The sequence below is a fragment of the Aplysia californica genome, unplaced genomic scaffold (genome assembly GCF_000002075.1).
Source record: "Aplysia californica isolate F4 #8 unplaced genomic scaffold, AplCal3.0 scaffold00597, whole genome shotgun sequence".
NCBI classification, from domain to species: domain Eukaryota; kingdom Metazoa; phylum Mollusca; class Gastropoda; order Aplysiida; family Aplysiidae; genus Aplysia; species Aplysia californica.
The window spans coordinates 157,816-175,108 of NW_004797867.1; the positions used below are offsets into that span (position 1 = coordinate 157,816).

The following is a 17,293-nucleotide window of genomic DNA, read 5'->3' on the forward strand; positions in this document are numbered from 1 at the left end:
TTACTCAAAGGCAACCTTCTCCTTTCTTCTCCGTTTCAAGTCGAATGTGATAAAAAAAATTAAAAATTATAATAGATACCATTTGTACAGTGCAAATTCCCACTCAACAGCAAGCTCTATCCATTTTACAGTCTATAAGCAAGCAAACTGGGTAGCACAAACGGAGTAAAGTGCACAGCTCGGTCTGACAAAGCTGCTTACAATAAACTTATTCAATAAGCGTCACTTATTCCCTAACATGAGCCCCAAAATGCAGCTTGTGTGAACCGTTGGCCTACTTATATTTTTACTTTTAGTTAGAATTTTGCGGCACTTGCAACACAAAAAGGTCATATATAAGTGCTGGAGGAGATGAGGACAATAGATGCTGGATAGGAAAGAAGGAGCAAACCACACCAGAGCACTCTCTAACCACCGACCCACGCTTTATGATGGCCATAAAAGCAAGGTCCTACAAAATGTTTATAATGTCATTACTTTCCAAAGTTTTCAGACTCACAAACATCACTTTCTATGCTCAAGTTACTTAAAAAAACAACAACTGTGTGATTAGAAATTTATTTCCTTGCATTTCGATATATATATATATATATTCATAGTTATATATAAAATATGCAAATTTCTCTGAAAAAAATACTGAAATCATATTTTTCTCTGATTACAGTCAAAATGGAAAAAAATGTTGCTAAACTGGCTTAGCTACAGTGAGGGAAATGGTCTGGTTGGGAAAGAGCTAGAGACTAACACACTTACGTTCACTCCAAAGAAGATTTTAAAAATGAGGACAAAATGTACAGTTTTAATGTTTTGTTGATGCATTTTGGGCAATTGTGTGGCATCGTGGTGAAATCAGGAACTAGTCAAAATTATGAAATCAAAGTTACCAACGTTTGTAAGCGATTCTCATCTAGGCCCTAATTTTTTAGGGGGCTCAACACTTTCTATACTCATTTAAAATCATTTCTGTGTAGATTTTACAGCAAAAACCATTTTATTTACGTTGGAGAAAAAACAACTGGACCTAGTTTTGGTTATGTTGTTCCTATCAAGCATCATGATAAGCAAGAAATTGTAAGCCTTGACCATAGCATTAAACTGCATTTTGGTGATGTTGAAAGGTACATCTTTGACAGAGCTTTAAGAGTGTAAAAATAGAAATTTCTCAAAATTTGGACTTAAATGGATTGCTTGCTCAGCAACGAAATGTAAATTTGCAGTTTCGAAGGACACTTGAGCTTTGAAAGCCTCCAAATTTCAGAAGTCATTTTCTCACTAATATTACCTCTGACATTAGGCGATCTCCACTTCCTTCGATCACAAAAATCTCCACTTCAATTCAAGATAGAGGCGTATTTTTTTCTTCAAAAGCAAGACAAATGAGCAAGTTTTAAGATGATACTAATAACATCATATGCCTAAAAACTGGGTACTTGGCCGTCTTCACAAATCAAGGAAAAATGGTTCTCTGGTGGCTATACGCGCTCCATGCTCCTGATTTGTGAATTTTGAGTCAGGGAATTATGATTCTTTCCTTTCAGTGACAATCTAGAGACAATTATTACAGGAAAATGGGTGGCAGTTGTAGAGCTCTCATGATGATGAAGTGCAACAACTAGGCCTACATTTTAAAAAATTGTTTGTTATTTGAACGTTATCATGTCGGGTCAAAAGAAACAATATAACCTTGAAAACTTTTTTTGTGCCATACATATAGCAACATTGAGAGCGCAGCATCTTTACAAATTATCAGTTTGTTTTTCAGACTGGCCTAAAGCAATGATTGATGTTTCCCTCACCCGTAATGCGAAGTCATTCAAAAAACGAAAACACTCACTGAACCAGCCTAAAGTATGGGTATCAAATGTCTGGGCAATGGTACAATTGAATTGTTTTTTACCCATAAAAATTTTTTCAAAAGAAAAGACTCTGAGCTACTCAGTTTATGTGACTGTTTGCTAATGTAGGGTCTGAATAATAAAATATTAACCCATACATTTTCAAAAGTCCTTGTCTTCTCTCATAAATCAGATATCGTCGGCCGAGAATTCTAACCGTCCAACTCCAATTTCGTAAATTTTGCAGGAGCGACAAAAAACTGAATTCAAAGGCTCTTATGGGGATTTTCTATCTTTAAATGCACTAGACTGGAATACATGACTCTACTTTTAAGTATTTAAAACAAATTGCCGAAATTTTATTATTTCAAGTCCTAAACCAGAGTTATACGGATACACCGCACAGGTGTGGATTTCTAAGCATCCAAGTTTCGACGAACGAATTGTTCGTTTAGAATCTCCAACCCGGCGGGGACGCCATGCGCTTCGTTACGTCTAACTCAGTCATCGTGACACGTTAATGTTACCGAACAAAAGAGAGCGAGAGAGAGAGAGAGAGAGAGAGAGAGAGAGAGAGCGAGAGAGAGAGAGAGAGAGAGAGAGAGAGAGAGAGAGAGAGAGAGAGAGAGAGAGAGAGAGAGAGAGAGAGAGAGAGAGAGGGGGGGGGGGGGGCCAGAGAAGAATTTCCATATACGAGTTGTCTTCATAGAGCTTCTTTTATGGCTAATTTTTTCTGTTTGAAGTGCAGATTGTGTCGCAGTGTTTGCTCTCTAGTCACTAACATAATAGTTCTTTCATTTATCATTTTCCTCCATGTTTTCCTGTCCTCGGTTATTTCTTCACAGATGCTGACATCTACTCCAAGCTTAGATAATCTGTTTTTGCAGATGTCTTTGTACCTCAGTTTTGACCTTCCCCTTGGTCTCTTTCCACGGGCAAGTGTCCATAGAGAAATTGCTTCGGAATCCGGTTGTCGTCCATTCTCTTGACATGGCCCTGCCATCTCAATCTTCTTAAACACAGGATTATTTGGAGGGTTGATTCATTATGAGCGACAACAGCAGCATCACCGACAAAGAAAAGGTCTTGTATTGTTGTTTGGTTTGTTGATTTTGGTCTTGGCTCGAAGTCGAGCAAGATTGAAAAGCGACCCATCAGTTCTCCAGTGGAAGAAACTGAAATGCTTCTGACTCTAAAAACATGGTTTAACTTGGTTGGAAGACTAGAAGTAATATGATTTTTTTTAAAGCTCAACTAAACCTCATATAATGCATCCCCACCTAATGTATGGCCTAATTAAATAACACATTTTATAGAGAAAGTCATCAAGATGAGGTATGCCATAGCAGCATCCAGTGTCAACAGGAATGAATTATCCTCTTGTCCAAGCACCATTATGAGGCTTTAAAATGCTCTACCCAATGAAGCTAAAGCTCTGGTTAGCTAAAAATAAACTACATAAACCAAAGCACAATACACTGCATATCAAATTAGACATAGCCGTGCGTTTTAACTTGCGCACTGGTGACGTACTCAATTCTAGATTGTCATAGATCTTGTGGTAGTCAGATGGCACAACAGACTTCATTTCTTGCCTGTGTTTGAACTTTCTACCCTGGTACAGAGGCAGTCCCTTCATGTCTTTATGGAGAATGTCTGTGGACTCGCCACGCTTCAAAGACAGATGTGACCAGTAATCATCAAATCTCAGTTTGTATTTAATGTGACCATCTGGTGTGTATTAAAGTGGTCTGGTAAAACTCTGGTTGGCTAGTTTGATGAAATCAGAAAAGATACAATGAGCCAAATACTTGACAACATATGGCTTCACTTTCCTACTTTCTTCCATTAGCCTGACATAATCAGCTGGGTAGTAGATGTGCTGTGAGCACTGTCCACCTCCATCTGTGTATAGCCCTTCTCTAGGAATTTTAGTGTTACAGTTTTACCATTGACAGAGCTGAAATGTAGCAGTGCAGAACTCATTGTGACTTTGCAGTTCTGATACAACCACATCCATCTGAATATAATGATCTGGAGTCAAATCAGATGACAAAAAATCAGCCACACAAGGAGCAAATTCATTTGCAGTCAGAGCACCTTTGCATTCATTTGAGACATAACATACACAGTCCTTGCTCTCTAGTTCCTATACTGTGAAATTGTGTACATTCAATTTCGTCTTGTAGTACAAAACAGAAGCATTGGTGCGTGGATATAGCAGAACTGATTGCTGGTCCATTTTGATGTATTTGATTTTGGGGCTGCCCATGCATTTTTCCTTGTCTGCTGTCTTTTTTGTATGCCCCCTCTTCCACATTCCCCTCCTCAAAGCCCACACAAAGATCACACCTATCTTTTCGAGGATGGAACAATGACAGGTTCATAGCATTGATCTCCTCTTTAAACTCGAAGGTAGAAAGTACTCCCCCCCCCCCCCACTTTTCTTTATACAAATGGCGGTACACTGCCTGTAAGCTCTGGAAAACAGGTTCCAAGTACAACTTACTGGAGTCCTTCAGCAATAGTGAGATGGCAACTTGGGCAGATCACGAAGAAACTGTTTAAGTACCTTTGATTCTGTAGTCTCCTCCCTAACCCTTTTTCTCTGAACTGGAACCTCACCCTCTGCTACACCCAACCCACATGTGAGAACAATGTGAACACACTAATAACAAAGTACAGGACTTAAGAAGAAAGCCGTGCACACTTTTACTCTGGCCCCATTCACTCGCAGATGGTACTTCATGGACCACGATCTTCTGCTTTCTCTCTCCTTTTTCTCCATAGGCTCGACACAGTCAACCAACCCTTTAACAAAAGCAACCTTTTCTGATTTTACATTTATTTATAATCAAACGACTCCTTCAGAACAAAACGTTATCACCGTGATCCACAGTGGCGGGCTACCTAAACGAATTAGACGGTTAGAATTCTTCAGTCACGGAAGCCAGTCGGAATATACGGTTAGAATTTCTCTTTAAAACAAGACTTTTGTTTGTCAAAATTGTTCTAGATTTTAATAGGACGTAGCCATTTGTTATGTCGATCTATTTTAAGGAAAAAAGCAATTCGAGAAAATTTCGGAGTTAGACGGTTAGAATTCTCGGCCGACGATATGAAAACTTTACTGTCAAAAAGTAATTAATGAGAGCCTCCTCTGATGAATTTAAATAGAGTATGTAGTGATATACACTTTGGGCTTATGCTCATGTCTAACTCAAGTTTAAAGAAGAATAGACCTCGTATAATTTGGGTAATGTTGCCCACATGCAATTCTTGAGCTCTTGGAGGCTACAAGTTAGCTCATGAAAATTTTGAGACTCCATTACTTCTGCTTTACTTAAAAAGAAATAACAATACATTGGTACTGCAAAAAGAGTAGTGTAACAAAAAGTTAACGGAAAAAGAAATCAAGTAACAGTAACAGAAAAGGTGGCAAGAGTAGGTGACACAAGCAGCCCAAATTTGCAAAACTTTTAACGACCATAAGTTCTCTCTCAAAACAAAAAGAACTAGCATGACATAATGAAGCCATTTATTATCTCCTTCCTAAAAAAAAATAAAAATGATGGTTTCCACACTCTGCTACTTTATGTCAGACACCATCAACACCGTAAGTAAGGTAATGTAACTCACCTTTACATCATGATCCTCAGAGCCAGAGAGCAGAAAGTCTCCATGAATCGTCAGCGTGTTGACACTACCCTGGTGGCGAGACAGCCTCTGGATGGGAAGAAGATTCTCCAGGCTCCACAACTAGCAGGGACAAAGTACAAAAAATCAATGAAACTTTGACAAAAGAAAGAATGGGCCAGTGGGTTTACTAAATGATTCAACAAAACAGAGAAATGAAGTAGGCTAACATACGAATTTAAAAAAAAGGACAAAAGCATGAATGTACCCACCTAGGAAAAAGACAGCTCACGCAGAGGTGCTAGTTGCCGTATAGTCTTTGTGGGTAAAAATGTGTGTATTTGAGAACACATGAAAGTACGTCAGTGTGTGTGCATGAGCAGTGTTTTGTGACGGTGCAGGGTCAATCCATTCATTAAAGCTTAATTTTCATTGCCAGCACAAAGCCTTTGATCTTAGACTAAACTTTAAATCTGCGAAATATAATCAGTCTTACTTTTAAAAGTGATTATGGAGAAGTGGCAGTGGGAGGATTAAAATGTGGGTGGGGCTCAGAAATAAGGGTAGGTTGAGATAAAAGGTATGATTTCCTTGGTTCCAACAAAACTTTGTTGTGCGTTTGCGTGAGTGCACCTTTAAGTCTAACCTTTGTAACGTCTACTGCCATTGTTAACGACCAAGACAAATTTCTCCCTGCGAGATGAATAAAGATTGTCATTGTCATTGTCATTGTCAAACTTTAGATATGTGTAAGTGTATATAGTTGTGCATGTGTGTGCATGCGTATGATTGTACGTATGTGTGTCACATAGCCACCACACTCACAAGCACTAATACAACAGTCACTAGATAAACTGTTTTGTCGAAGAAAACATGACATTCTTGACGAGGGCCTGATGAGTTTGTTTCGGTTACTGGGTCTCTGGGAAAGTGTGTCATGAACTCCCCCCCCCATTGTCAGGGCTTGAAGAGGACGAGCTCTCTCTAACAACGATTTTCGCAAGTTCACATTTGTCTTTTACCTTTTTACAAGAAGTATTCTTCAGAGAGGACCGTGGGAACGAGTTCATCTTCTGGTGAGCTCTAAAGACATTTGATTTGCTTTTAGGTTAGGTATTATCAATGTAAGCGGTGTCAACAGTGACGGGATAAATGAGCAAATCATGTGTGTTCACTGAATGCAACTAGAGGCGAAAGATTCTGAAGCAGTGTTAATGGTATCAACTGATTATTTCATTTATTAAGAAACATTCATTTACGTAGGAAAAGAGTTGGGGGTAGGGCTCAAGCCCTTTAGCCCTTCACTACGTCCCATTACTGTCAAAAAGCTCTACTTTCTACAAAAAAATATCTTCTTCCCTGCATGCCCACTTTCCTCAATTCAATTAGCCATGATTCACATAAAGATTTGTCCAGTGGGATTCCAAATGTATGTGGTTCAACTTTCAGAATAATATATTTTAAGAAATCTTCTACTCGACAAATTGGCTCTTTTCCCAATACTGGAATCTATTTCCATTCACAGCTTCATTTTATGAAAATTTATAGTATATCATTGTGAACCTTTGTAAGATAACACACTGAATCATAGAGACGTATTGCTGTGTGCCTCATTTAATATAATACTAACATTCACAAGTCTAGAAAAGGCCGGTAGATAAGTGTGAATTAAGCCTGTTTTATGAATGTGAGTGAGCACTCGCTGTTCGTGTATATATGTGTGCGTATGTACATGTGAGAGAGAGAGAGAGAGAGAGAGAGAGAGAGAGAGAGGGAGAGAGAGAGAGAGAGAGAGTGTGTGTGTGTGTGTGTGTATGTGTGTGTGTGTGTGTGTGTGTGTGTGTGTGTGTGTGTATATGTGTGTGCGTGTGTGATTGCATGATCAATACATCGCCTGTATAGGATAATCACCCACACAAACGGCCACTTCTCATTTCCTCCCTTGAGATTTTTTTTTTCATATTATAATGACACTGTGTAAGACAGCCACCTGTCTAATACATTCACTTTTCTTCTCGATAAGGGGGGGGCGTCTTTGACAGTTTTGACTGTACGAGGTATTCAGGAGAAGCAAAACTTATAATTTGGGCAGAACAATATGATAATACATAATGTTTAAATCTTAACTCATTCGCTACGCCGAGTCGTGGGGAGCGGCGCGGCTAAAGTGCCATCAGTACGCTAAGCCGCCCCCGGCAGCGTGAGAACCGATCTTCAATTATAGCTTAGATTCTATTCTAATCCACACATCCATGTTAAAATAAAGGTCATAATATAATGTTGACTTCCGGGTCAACCATTTCCACTGAAAATCGGAAATTTAGATTCACTTTTGAAACACGATTTCGTAGTTTATTCGACTTTGTTTTATCGCGATGACAAAATTATAGCCCGGAAACCAGTTTTTGTAATTTTACACAACAAAACCTATCATTATTTTGCCCACTAAAGAAATGTAGGACTCTTTTTTATAATATTGATACGATTGGACTCATATTGCCAATGCACTGTTATTGAGAAATCAATATTTTTGAGTGCTAGATCTAGATCTAGGTTTAGATCTAAATAGTCAAAATATTTTTGTCTCCCCAAAATCACTACTTTTTGATAAAATTACTCAAAAAGTGCCACTCAAGACATGTATAGGTTTATTCCACATGCAATTCTGAATAATTCCATATAAGATACGAGCGGGGTTTTTTCTGTTTGTGATCGTTTTTCCAGCTTCTAAAATTTTATTTTTTTCAATATCGGATGTTATGTTCAAAATGTACAAATATTATGGAATGTAGGTAAATAACTGCAAACTTTTCAATATTTTCCAGTTCTATATTCATTTACGGTTATTTTGATGTATCATTTGACTAGGTGCAAACATATTTTTTGAGTTTCACCAAAGATTATAAATTTTTTATTTTCGAATTTTATCCGCATCCAATCAAAACTGTGTTGCATAATCATCTCTTACAGGAACCAAAGTTGAAAAATACATAAATAAACATTACAGATGTATTCTACAAACCATACTGAAAATTATTGGTATATAATACGTTGATATTTATTTGAATTTGTGGCCCCAAAGACCTTTTAACTGTCCACTCATCTCTTTCGCTCTCCCCAAAAAAAATTCGTCCACAAGCCGAAAATAATACGTAGCGAATGAGTTAAGAAGAAGAATGAGACTAGGATAAATTGATGTTCCTGATCAAACTCTACAACGCATTTGATTTTCCTTTTTACCAAAATTTTGACATACTACAATGGTAAATGACAAAGACAATGTGTTTCTGTACGCTTATAAGGCAAAGCATGAACCTTTTTTTGAGTCTGAGTTGATGTGAATGTGCAAGCCTGTGTGTCCATGTGAGTGTGCATGCCTGTGTGTGTGTGTATCTGTGCATCCAAGTGAGTGTGCATGCCTGTGTGTGTGTATCTGTGTGTCCAAGTGAGTGTGCATGCCTGTGTGTGTGTATCTGTATGTCCATGTGAGGGTGCATGCCTGTGTGTGTGTGTATCTGTGCGTCCAAGTAAGTGTGCATGCCTGTGTGTGTGTATCTGTGTGTCCATGTGAGTGTGCATGCCTGTGTGTGTGTATCTGTGTGTCCATGTGAGTGTGCATGCCTGTGTGTGTGTATCTGTGTGTCCATGTGAGTGTGCATGCCTGTGTGTGTGTATCTGTGTGTCCATGTGAGTGTGCATGCCTATGTGTGTGTGTATCTGTGTGTCCATATGAGTGTGCATGCCTGTGTGGGTGTGTAGCTGTGTGTCCATGTGAGTGTGCATGCCTATGTGTGTGTATCTGTGTGTCCATGTGAGTGTGCATGCCTGTGTGTGTGTATCTGTGTGTCCATGTGAGTGTGCATGCCTGTGTGTGTGTATCTGTGTGTCCACGTGAGTGTGCATGCCTATGTGTGTGTGTGTGTGTCCATGTAAGTGTGCATGCCTGTGTGAGAGTATCTGTATATCCATGTGAGCGTGCATGCCTGTGTGGGTGTGCATCAGTGTGTCCATGTAAGAGTGCATGCCTGTGTGGGTGTGCATCAGTGTGTCCATGTAAGTGTGCATGCCTGTGTGGGTGTATCTGTGTGTCCATGTGAGTGTGCATGCCTGTGTGTGTGTGTTTCTGTGTGTCCATGTGAGGGTGCATGCCTGTGTGTGTGTATCTGTGTGTCCACGTGAGTGTGCATGCCTATGTGTGTGTGTGTGTGTCCATGTAAGTGTGCATGCCTGTGTGAGAGTATCTGTATATCCATGTGAGCGTGCATGCCTGTGTGGGTGTGCATCAGTGTGTCCATGTAAGAGTGCATGCCTGTGTGGGTGTGCATCAGTGTGTCCATGTAAGTGTGCATGCCTGTGTGGGTGTATCTGTGTGTCCATGTGAGTGTGCATGCCTGTGTGTGTGTGTTTCTGTGTGTCCATGTGAGGGTGCATGCCTGTGTGTGTATCTGTGTGTCCATGTGAGTGTGCATGCCTGTGTGGGTGTGCATCAGTGTGTCCATGTGAGCGTGCAAGAGCATGTTTACAAACCTGAATGGTGCTGTCCTGCGAAGCCGAGAAAAAGAAGCGGCCAGACGGGGAGGTCACCAGTGAAGTGATGGTGCCAAAATGTCCATACAGACTGGTCACCACCTCATGTGTCTCCGCATTGAACAACAGAATGTTTTTGTCAAAAGCCTCTGTTGGAATGAATGAAGTCATTTCTTTCATAATGATGAAACACCCAAGTGCTGAACATTTAGCTCTAAATCAGGTCAAGATGAACATTTATTGCTAAAGCAAAACAAAGTTCTCACAGAGCTGTGTGATTTCGTACAGTAGTTGTCAAACCAACAAACATCCCAAAACTAATAAGAGCTCTGTATTCCATTTATGACAAAGTCAACGAGAATTACATGGTTTGAAATGTCTGTAACTCAGAGCCTCAACAGGCACACCCATATCCTGAAAAGTGAGAAACAATTCACCAGCTGCCAAGCACATCAATACATGTACAATCATATAAAAAGTTTTTAGGGGTTATTATGGAATCTAATTAGGAACAGTTTCTTTATGGGACTGACATTACATCTCAAACAATTTACGAACACTATTTTATTAGAAAATTATTATTTGGTAGACAATATCCATGTGATTCTCTCTAATTTGATTATTAAGCTATGAACACGTGTAATAGGTAATAATTGAATTCCTAAAATATTTTTTGCGAGTATGAGCATATTTGGCCTTTTGTCTTACCTCACTACACTTAATAAAGAAATTAAATTTGTGGATTTTAGACACAATTGAACACAGTTTTAGTATTTCAAATAACATCAATCTTTAAAAAAGCGTGGATTTTACCTGAATGACCTGTAATAATGTAAGTCTGTGTCACAGCGAGACTGTAGACAGAGCCACACTCGTGGTCAATGGTGGCCAAGCGGTCAAAGTTGTCCTTCATCTCCCACACGTGGACAGCATTGTGCGAGCCGCTGTACAACTTGCCCTGAAACATCACATGAGGGAACATCTGGTTTTGTACAACTAAAACAGAGTGGTGAGGGTCATCAACATAGCAGCCGTCAATATGTGATTGCGAAAATACAAGAAACACAGAAACAGTACAGAAGGAGGATCTATTAATTGTGCCCTACAGCAACTTTTAATGAAAAGAACACAGGAACACTAGCTGCCATTTAGAGCTGGAGGAAAAGAAGGATGTTGTAGCTTCACAAGTCTGACATACAGTTCTAAAACAGTCTCATAGGGGAGGGTACATTACAAAACTCTGTAGACTTACATGCTTGAGTCAAAGTTTGAGTATCAGTTAACAAGAGACGAAAACAGTGATAATGCAATCAAGAACAAAACAAAAGAGCCTGAAATTCAAATCTCTGAGTGTCACTGCTGAGTTTTATAACATCCGTTTAGCTCTGAGGAAGAAAGCTTAACAGACAACTTCAGAAGCTTAAGTTTAGACAAAAACTGTAGTCATCAAGTGCTGGGTAAATAAAAAGAATCCGTCTCCAGTGGACGCATGGTCAGGGAGTTAAGGCTCACAATAAATTTATGTCAAGCATACATCTACAAAATAATCCCAGCTAATAAAAACAGGGCACTGCCCAGTGGTGACTAGCAATGGTGTGCTTGTAGTATATTTGTATGTATACAATGTATCTATATATTTATGCACCATATTTATGTATTTTATCATATTATGTGTTAACACCCTTGTAAATCAAATTTCCCAATGGCGATCAATGATCAATAAAAGTGGGATTTTACTTTTATTTCATCATTAAGAGTTCATGTTTGACTTGTCCTTTACAGCCAGATAAATAACACAACAGAGCGATTTCTCATCCTCAGGTCTCAGTTTCAGTTCCCCAAAAAAGAGAAACACATTGAAACAGTAAAGGTGATTCATCTAAAATGCTCATATTATCATTATCTCTTCAACATAACGTCATTCCCTCTCAAGCAAAAGCTATATTCGGTATCTTGGCCATGACATCAATTTGCTTTTGAATCCTTACCCAGATTTGATGAGAAATTTTCCCAATAACATTAAGGTACATCTGTTGCTGAGAATATTTTCAATTCAATTTCTAGTAACAAATGTGCGGTATGTAAAAAAAGGCTGCCAGTCTCACTGGACTAGGTTATTTAACAGTTAGGCAACCCACAGTGGGGTTTTAGGGGTCAATTTTTTCTCTCTGCACACATCAGTAGGGAACGGAACTGGACAGTAAACATAGTAAGTCAGGTGGCAAAGTACAAATATCACCCCATGACAGGGTACAAAGGTACAAGTGTCGCCCGATCCATGGCGTATTTGTGTCTCCTGTTGGTGGGAGGGACAGTGAACTATTGGACTGCTTGGGGTTAACAAAGAAAGGAAGCAATCCAGACTGCACAAAAATTCATCAACAGTGAGAGAATGATGCCATACTGACCTTGCTCTTGTTTACCGCTAGTGCACGCACCCAGTGGCTCAGTCCGGTCAAGGTTGACTTGAGGGTCAGGGTCTTCAAGTCCCACACCTGCCACCGGAGGGCACAAAGACGTTCATGATGTATTTTAAAAAGAAGCTGTTATGAATGTTCTTGATCTTAGCCTTGTATCCTCTGTGAGAGAATGCTTACACAGCTTCAGAAGTAGTAGGCCTACTTTCAGTGTACAGGACTCACAGAACTGCAGTCATAAAAGTGCATGCAACTGGAGTTCACATATTCAGAATTTACATATTGTCAAATACCAATATCCATTTACAGTTGAGAAAATTGCAGAAAACAGGTACAGACTTTTATGAATGAGGCAACCACCCAATAATCTAAGCCTGGAATCAAATTGAAAACTTCTAATATGTATGTCCAAGGCTTTTATGCTAGACCAAGACATACCACTGGTCAGCCTGGATGTGCAGCGACAGATGTTAGAGAGCTTGGGGATGACTTATTTCGTTTAAGTAAGTGTTTTACGCAAGTTGCAACACAATAAGGTCATATAAGTGCCAAAGAATAGAGGTGTTACAAGAGAGTAACAAACACAAAAAAGAAGGAGAAGAGATAAGGATGATAGATGTTTGATAGAAAAGAAGGAGCAAACCACACCAGAGCTCCCGCCAACCACCCACGGGACGACTTAAAATACAGGCATTCTCTGATGGAGATTTACGCTACATATATAAGATGTTGCATATCTGACACACATGAAGCCTAAAAAGTCTGAGATATCTAGATATTATACATCTGCTACATATACATATAAAGTAGGCCTACTACACATTCAATCTGGTATTTAAAACCAACAAACTAAAAGCACGGCGTCACTTTTAGCTTGATTCTGTTACTTTTAGGTAGCATGGCTAAGCAGCCCGCCGGAGCTCCCCCGCTCGGGGTCACCGGGTTAATGAGCCCTGAAGCGACTTTGCCCATGTTGGTTAAGAAGTTCGCATTTTTGTCTACGTTTGAAACGATATAACTTCTTTCCCAGGTCACACAGCAAACAATTACGCGGATGTACTAAAACCTCAATGTCTTGAGATTTATTCTGCGTTTGAAAGGTTAATTTCTGTGCTTTAGTTTTCGTTCTAGACAAGTGGTTGTAGAGTAACCAATTTGTCCTATTTTAGTTACATACTTATGAATAAATGATTGTTTATTTAAAAATGTCACAACAGATCTCTCCAAAATCTGTGTTAAACTGACTACAAATATCATGTCTTTTACTATGATAAATCTTAAATCTGCGCAAGTAGTAATAGTCAAGTTAACAGAGAAGTAAGATGCAATCTGCATTTTTTAACTAAAGACAGTAAGTGTTAGTTCTTGTCCTACCATTAAACAAGAGAAAGTTACTCTGCGTTTGTTCATGAATCATGCTGTGTCTGAGGCAGCCTGCATACAACTAAGAAAGATATTATTATATTATCCGATTAAAACCCCCCACAAAACTGTGTTAATACAAGGGTAGAGATGCACTTCTTGAATGGAATAAAAATAATGACAGCTAACACATTCATTTTTAGCTTTCGTGTCGGACACCTGTGCGGACACTTATGAATGTAAAGAAATCAGAACATTGTCAGTTATTGCAAATGGTCATAGCAACGAAAATAAAAGCTGGAAAGGTCTGGTGCTGATTCAGCGACACTGGAAAGCTAGAAATTATTCTTATAACACAATTACAAGAAGTCATCCCTGTCATTCAGTCAATTTACAAAACCTAGACTTAAGAGAAAAATAAGGAATTTATGGAGTGTAACAGATACTGTTAGTGTATTACATCATAGATGTATTCTGGCACTAAATTCGGTTTGTACTTTTTAAAACCCCCAGCTTTTATCCACGTTTTCAAAGAGAAATAAAATATCACCTATGATATGAAAAATAAATTCCCCCTATTCTTAGTAAAAAAAATATTAAAGTTGTTAAATATTAAGACAAACAGCGATAAAACAGGTTACCTGACAAGAAGAAAGAGAAACAACCAAAACGAAAAAAACCAAACAGCTACGCAATGGCCATTTTGTGCTTGTATCAAAGCTCCCTAGTAAACAAAGACAACAAAACGAGATCAGTCGCTAACCTTGATGACAGAGAAGGAAGAAGTGATCAGCAGGTCCTCGTGAACAACCATTGAACAGATGATCTTCTCATGGGCAGCCTGAAAATAAATTATCCCTTCAAATTAGAAACCACATTCTGACCCTGCTTCTTAACAGACCAGTCCACGAGCAGGAGTCTGAAGATCAAATTGCGTTTGTGTGTGTGTTCCTGTGTGTATATGTTAGTGTGCGTTCGTTTGTGTGTGTGTGTGTGTGAGTGTGTGTGTGTGTGTGTGTGTGTGTGTGTGTGTGTGTGTGTGTGTGTGTGTGTGTGTGTGTGTGTGTGTGTGTGTGTGTGTGTGTGTGTGTGTGTGTGTGTCTAGTCATCCCTAATGAAAAACTACTACTCAAATCGATGTTTCATTAGGGGACCAAACATTCCATTTTCAACAGAATATATCTCAAAATGTAGGACATTGGAATTGAATAAGCAAATAAATTAGTGGTTTCAGGAAACCTCAATGATAATGAAAACTCATGCTCAATGACAACACACACACACACACACACACACACACATGCACACACACACACACACAAGAGTCCACAAACACACACACACAAGCATCCACACTCACACACACACACACACAAGCATCCACACGCAATCGAACCTCACTGGTATAGTGGATATATTCTTTCTAGTGCCAGGTTTCCTGAAACAGACCATCAATCTTTGTCTCCCCTCCTCACAAACACTCAAACATGCACAAACACATACATACATACATACACCAACATCCACACTGATAAACATAAAAACCATCCCACACAAACAAACCCATATAAACACAAACTTACCCTAATTGGTACAGAGGACTTATTTTCACTAATGCCCAGATCCCTGAAATGGACAAACAAGCTCACGGACACAGACACCCACAATCACAAACAGAAATTCGATCTCACCCGAGTGGGGGGGGGGGGGTGGGACTTGTACCCACTTGTGTCTCACACACTGACCCACATGCACCTACATCCAAACACTTTTTTAGTTTAGTTTTAGTAGAGGTTTTACGGCGCTCGCAACTGCATAAGGTCATATGAGCGCCAGAAGGTTTGAGGCGTCACAAGAGAGTAACATAAAGAAGAAGAAGGGGAGATAAGGACGATAGATGTTTGATAGGAAAGAAGGAGCAAACCACACCAGAGCACCCGCCAACAACCCACACACCCAAACAGTGACCACAACACACAAACAATCACCCATATAAACAGAAAGCTGCCCTGACCTGTATAGAAGACTTGTACTCATTGGTGTCCAAGTCCCAGAAGCTGATCATCATGTCAGCTCCGGCCGTGATGAGTGAGTTTCCCCACGAGCTGATGCAGTGAATCTGGTACAGAAACAAAAGGCACTTTATTTCAAGGCTCATGTTACTAATTTTAAGGAAGTCTCGACAGCAAGGCAAAGTAAATCCCAAAATAAAATGGACGACTTTGCGGTTACAGCATTTAGTGTTAATTAATTTAAAATGCAGATCTACCCCACTTTCTGGGAATATCTATGGATCTAAAGGACATACAACCGGCAATAGATGACCAGATGACTTAATTTAATATGCCCTGTGCAATGCTATATGGAGATGTTCTTAGTGCATTTAACCATCAATGATCTGTTGATTCAGGGGTTAACTGATAGGGCTGAACCCTTAGATCCCCCACCATGTAGTGTTATTATACAGGTCTGTTGGTCCCTGAACAGACCAAGAGCCATTAGTCCCATCAAGAAGGGAAAGCATCCTTCTATGCACTCATTATGTCTTCTGTCCAAGCCTCTTTCATGGCAATCTGTTGACAGGGGTCACAGCCAACAAAATAAAAGATGCCCTGGACCTCTATCGTCAAATGACCTTTCGGTATCTTGAAAGACAGGTAAAGGTCTAATTCCATCTTTGAACACAGACACATCATATGAAAAAAAAACCCCAACACACTCAACAAAAAATACCACGACATCACTCATTTTAGATCAAGAAACATGTTCGCGGTATTATAATATTAATAACTGAACTATTCATGTAATTACTGTGTAAGACCATTTGTAGCAATGTGGTGTCTGATTTCTTAGCAAAAAGAGATCTACAGTAAAGTTTCATGAGGAGATGAATCAACTTCTACAAGGTAAACTTATTCCAGAAAACTTTTTTTGAATTGGACAAACTTGTTGCAGCTGTCCCCTAGCTGCAAGCAGGAAGTTGTTAGTCACTACTCTCGAATATCAAAGTTCTATTTGCTGAGTACCTAGTTTTGAGAAATTTGATGTAAAAAATGTGTAGTTTCACAACATGTCAAGGGTTTTCGAATGGAATTCTCTGAATATCTTGATAATGATTCTAAACATTCATATAATTGTGATAGAGAGGATGGAATATTTGGTTTCTGACGTCATGGTCTTAGTAACTCAAAACAGCCAAAAATGTCAGACAGAACTTTGTAATTATGAGGTAGCGCAGTGACAGGCTGCAGGGAACAACGGCATCTTCAAACCAAACAAGGAAGGTCCTGTGCGTACCACATTCTTGTGAGCCTGTATGTTGCTGATGCAGCCTGTAGCCAGCTGTTCCAAACTCCAGATCTTGACGACGCCATCAGCTCCAGCGCTGTAGAGCCGCCCTTTCCGGGTGGTCATACACCAAACAATGTCTTTGTGGCCCCTGGGAGGAGAAGACACAGACACTCCTTCTTTATACAGAAAAACAGTCAATTAAACTAAGAGCTATTAAACAGTTTC

General features: G+C 39.4%; 1 protein-coding gene across 3 annotated transcripts in view; it reads right to left on the minus strand.

The window, feature by feature from the left end:
• LOC101864016 (E3 ubiquitin-protein ligase TRAF7) overlaps positions 1 to 17,293 on the minus strand; it is a 32,030-nt gene that overhangs the window by 3,339 nt on the left and 11,398 nt on the right. For all 3 annotated transcript variants that reach the window (XM_035972163.1, XM_005107364.3, XM_035972162.1), the window contains exons 7-13: positions 17,075 to 17,216; positions 15,792 to 15,896; positions 14,541 to 14,618; positions 12,407 to 12,493; positions 10,812 to 10,956; positions 9,999 to 10,147; positions 5,475 to 5,594 (exon numbers count right to left, since the gene is read on the minus strand). In XM_035972163.1, the coding sequence (XP_035828056.1) occupies positions 5,475 to 5,594; positions 9,999 to 10,147; positions 10,812 to 10,956; positions 12,407 to 12,493; positions 14,541 to 14,618; positions 15,792 to 15,896; positions 17,075 to 17,216 (826 nt within the window). The remainder of the gene's footprint in view (positions 1 to 5,474; positions 5,595 to 9,998; positions 10,148 to 10,811; positions 10,957 to 12,406; positions 12,494 to 14,540; positions 14,619 to 15,791; positions 15,897 to 17,074; positions 17,217 to 17,293) is intronic.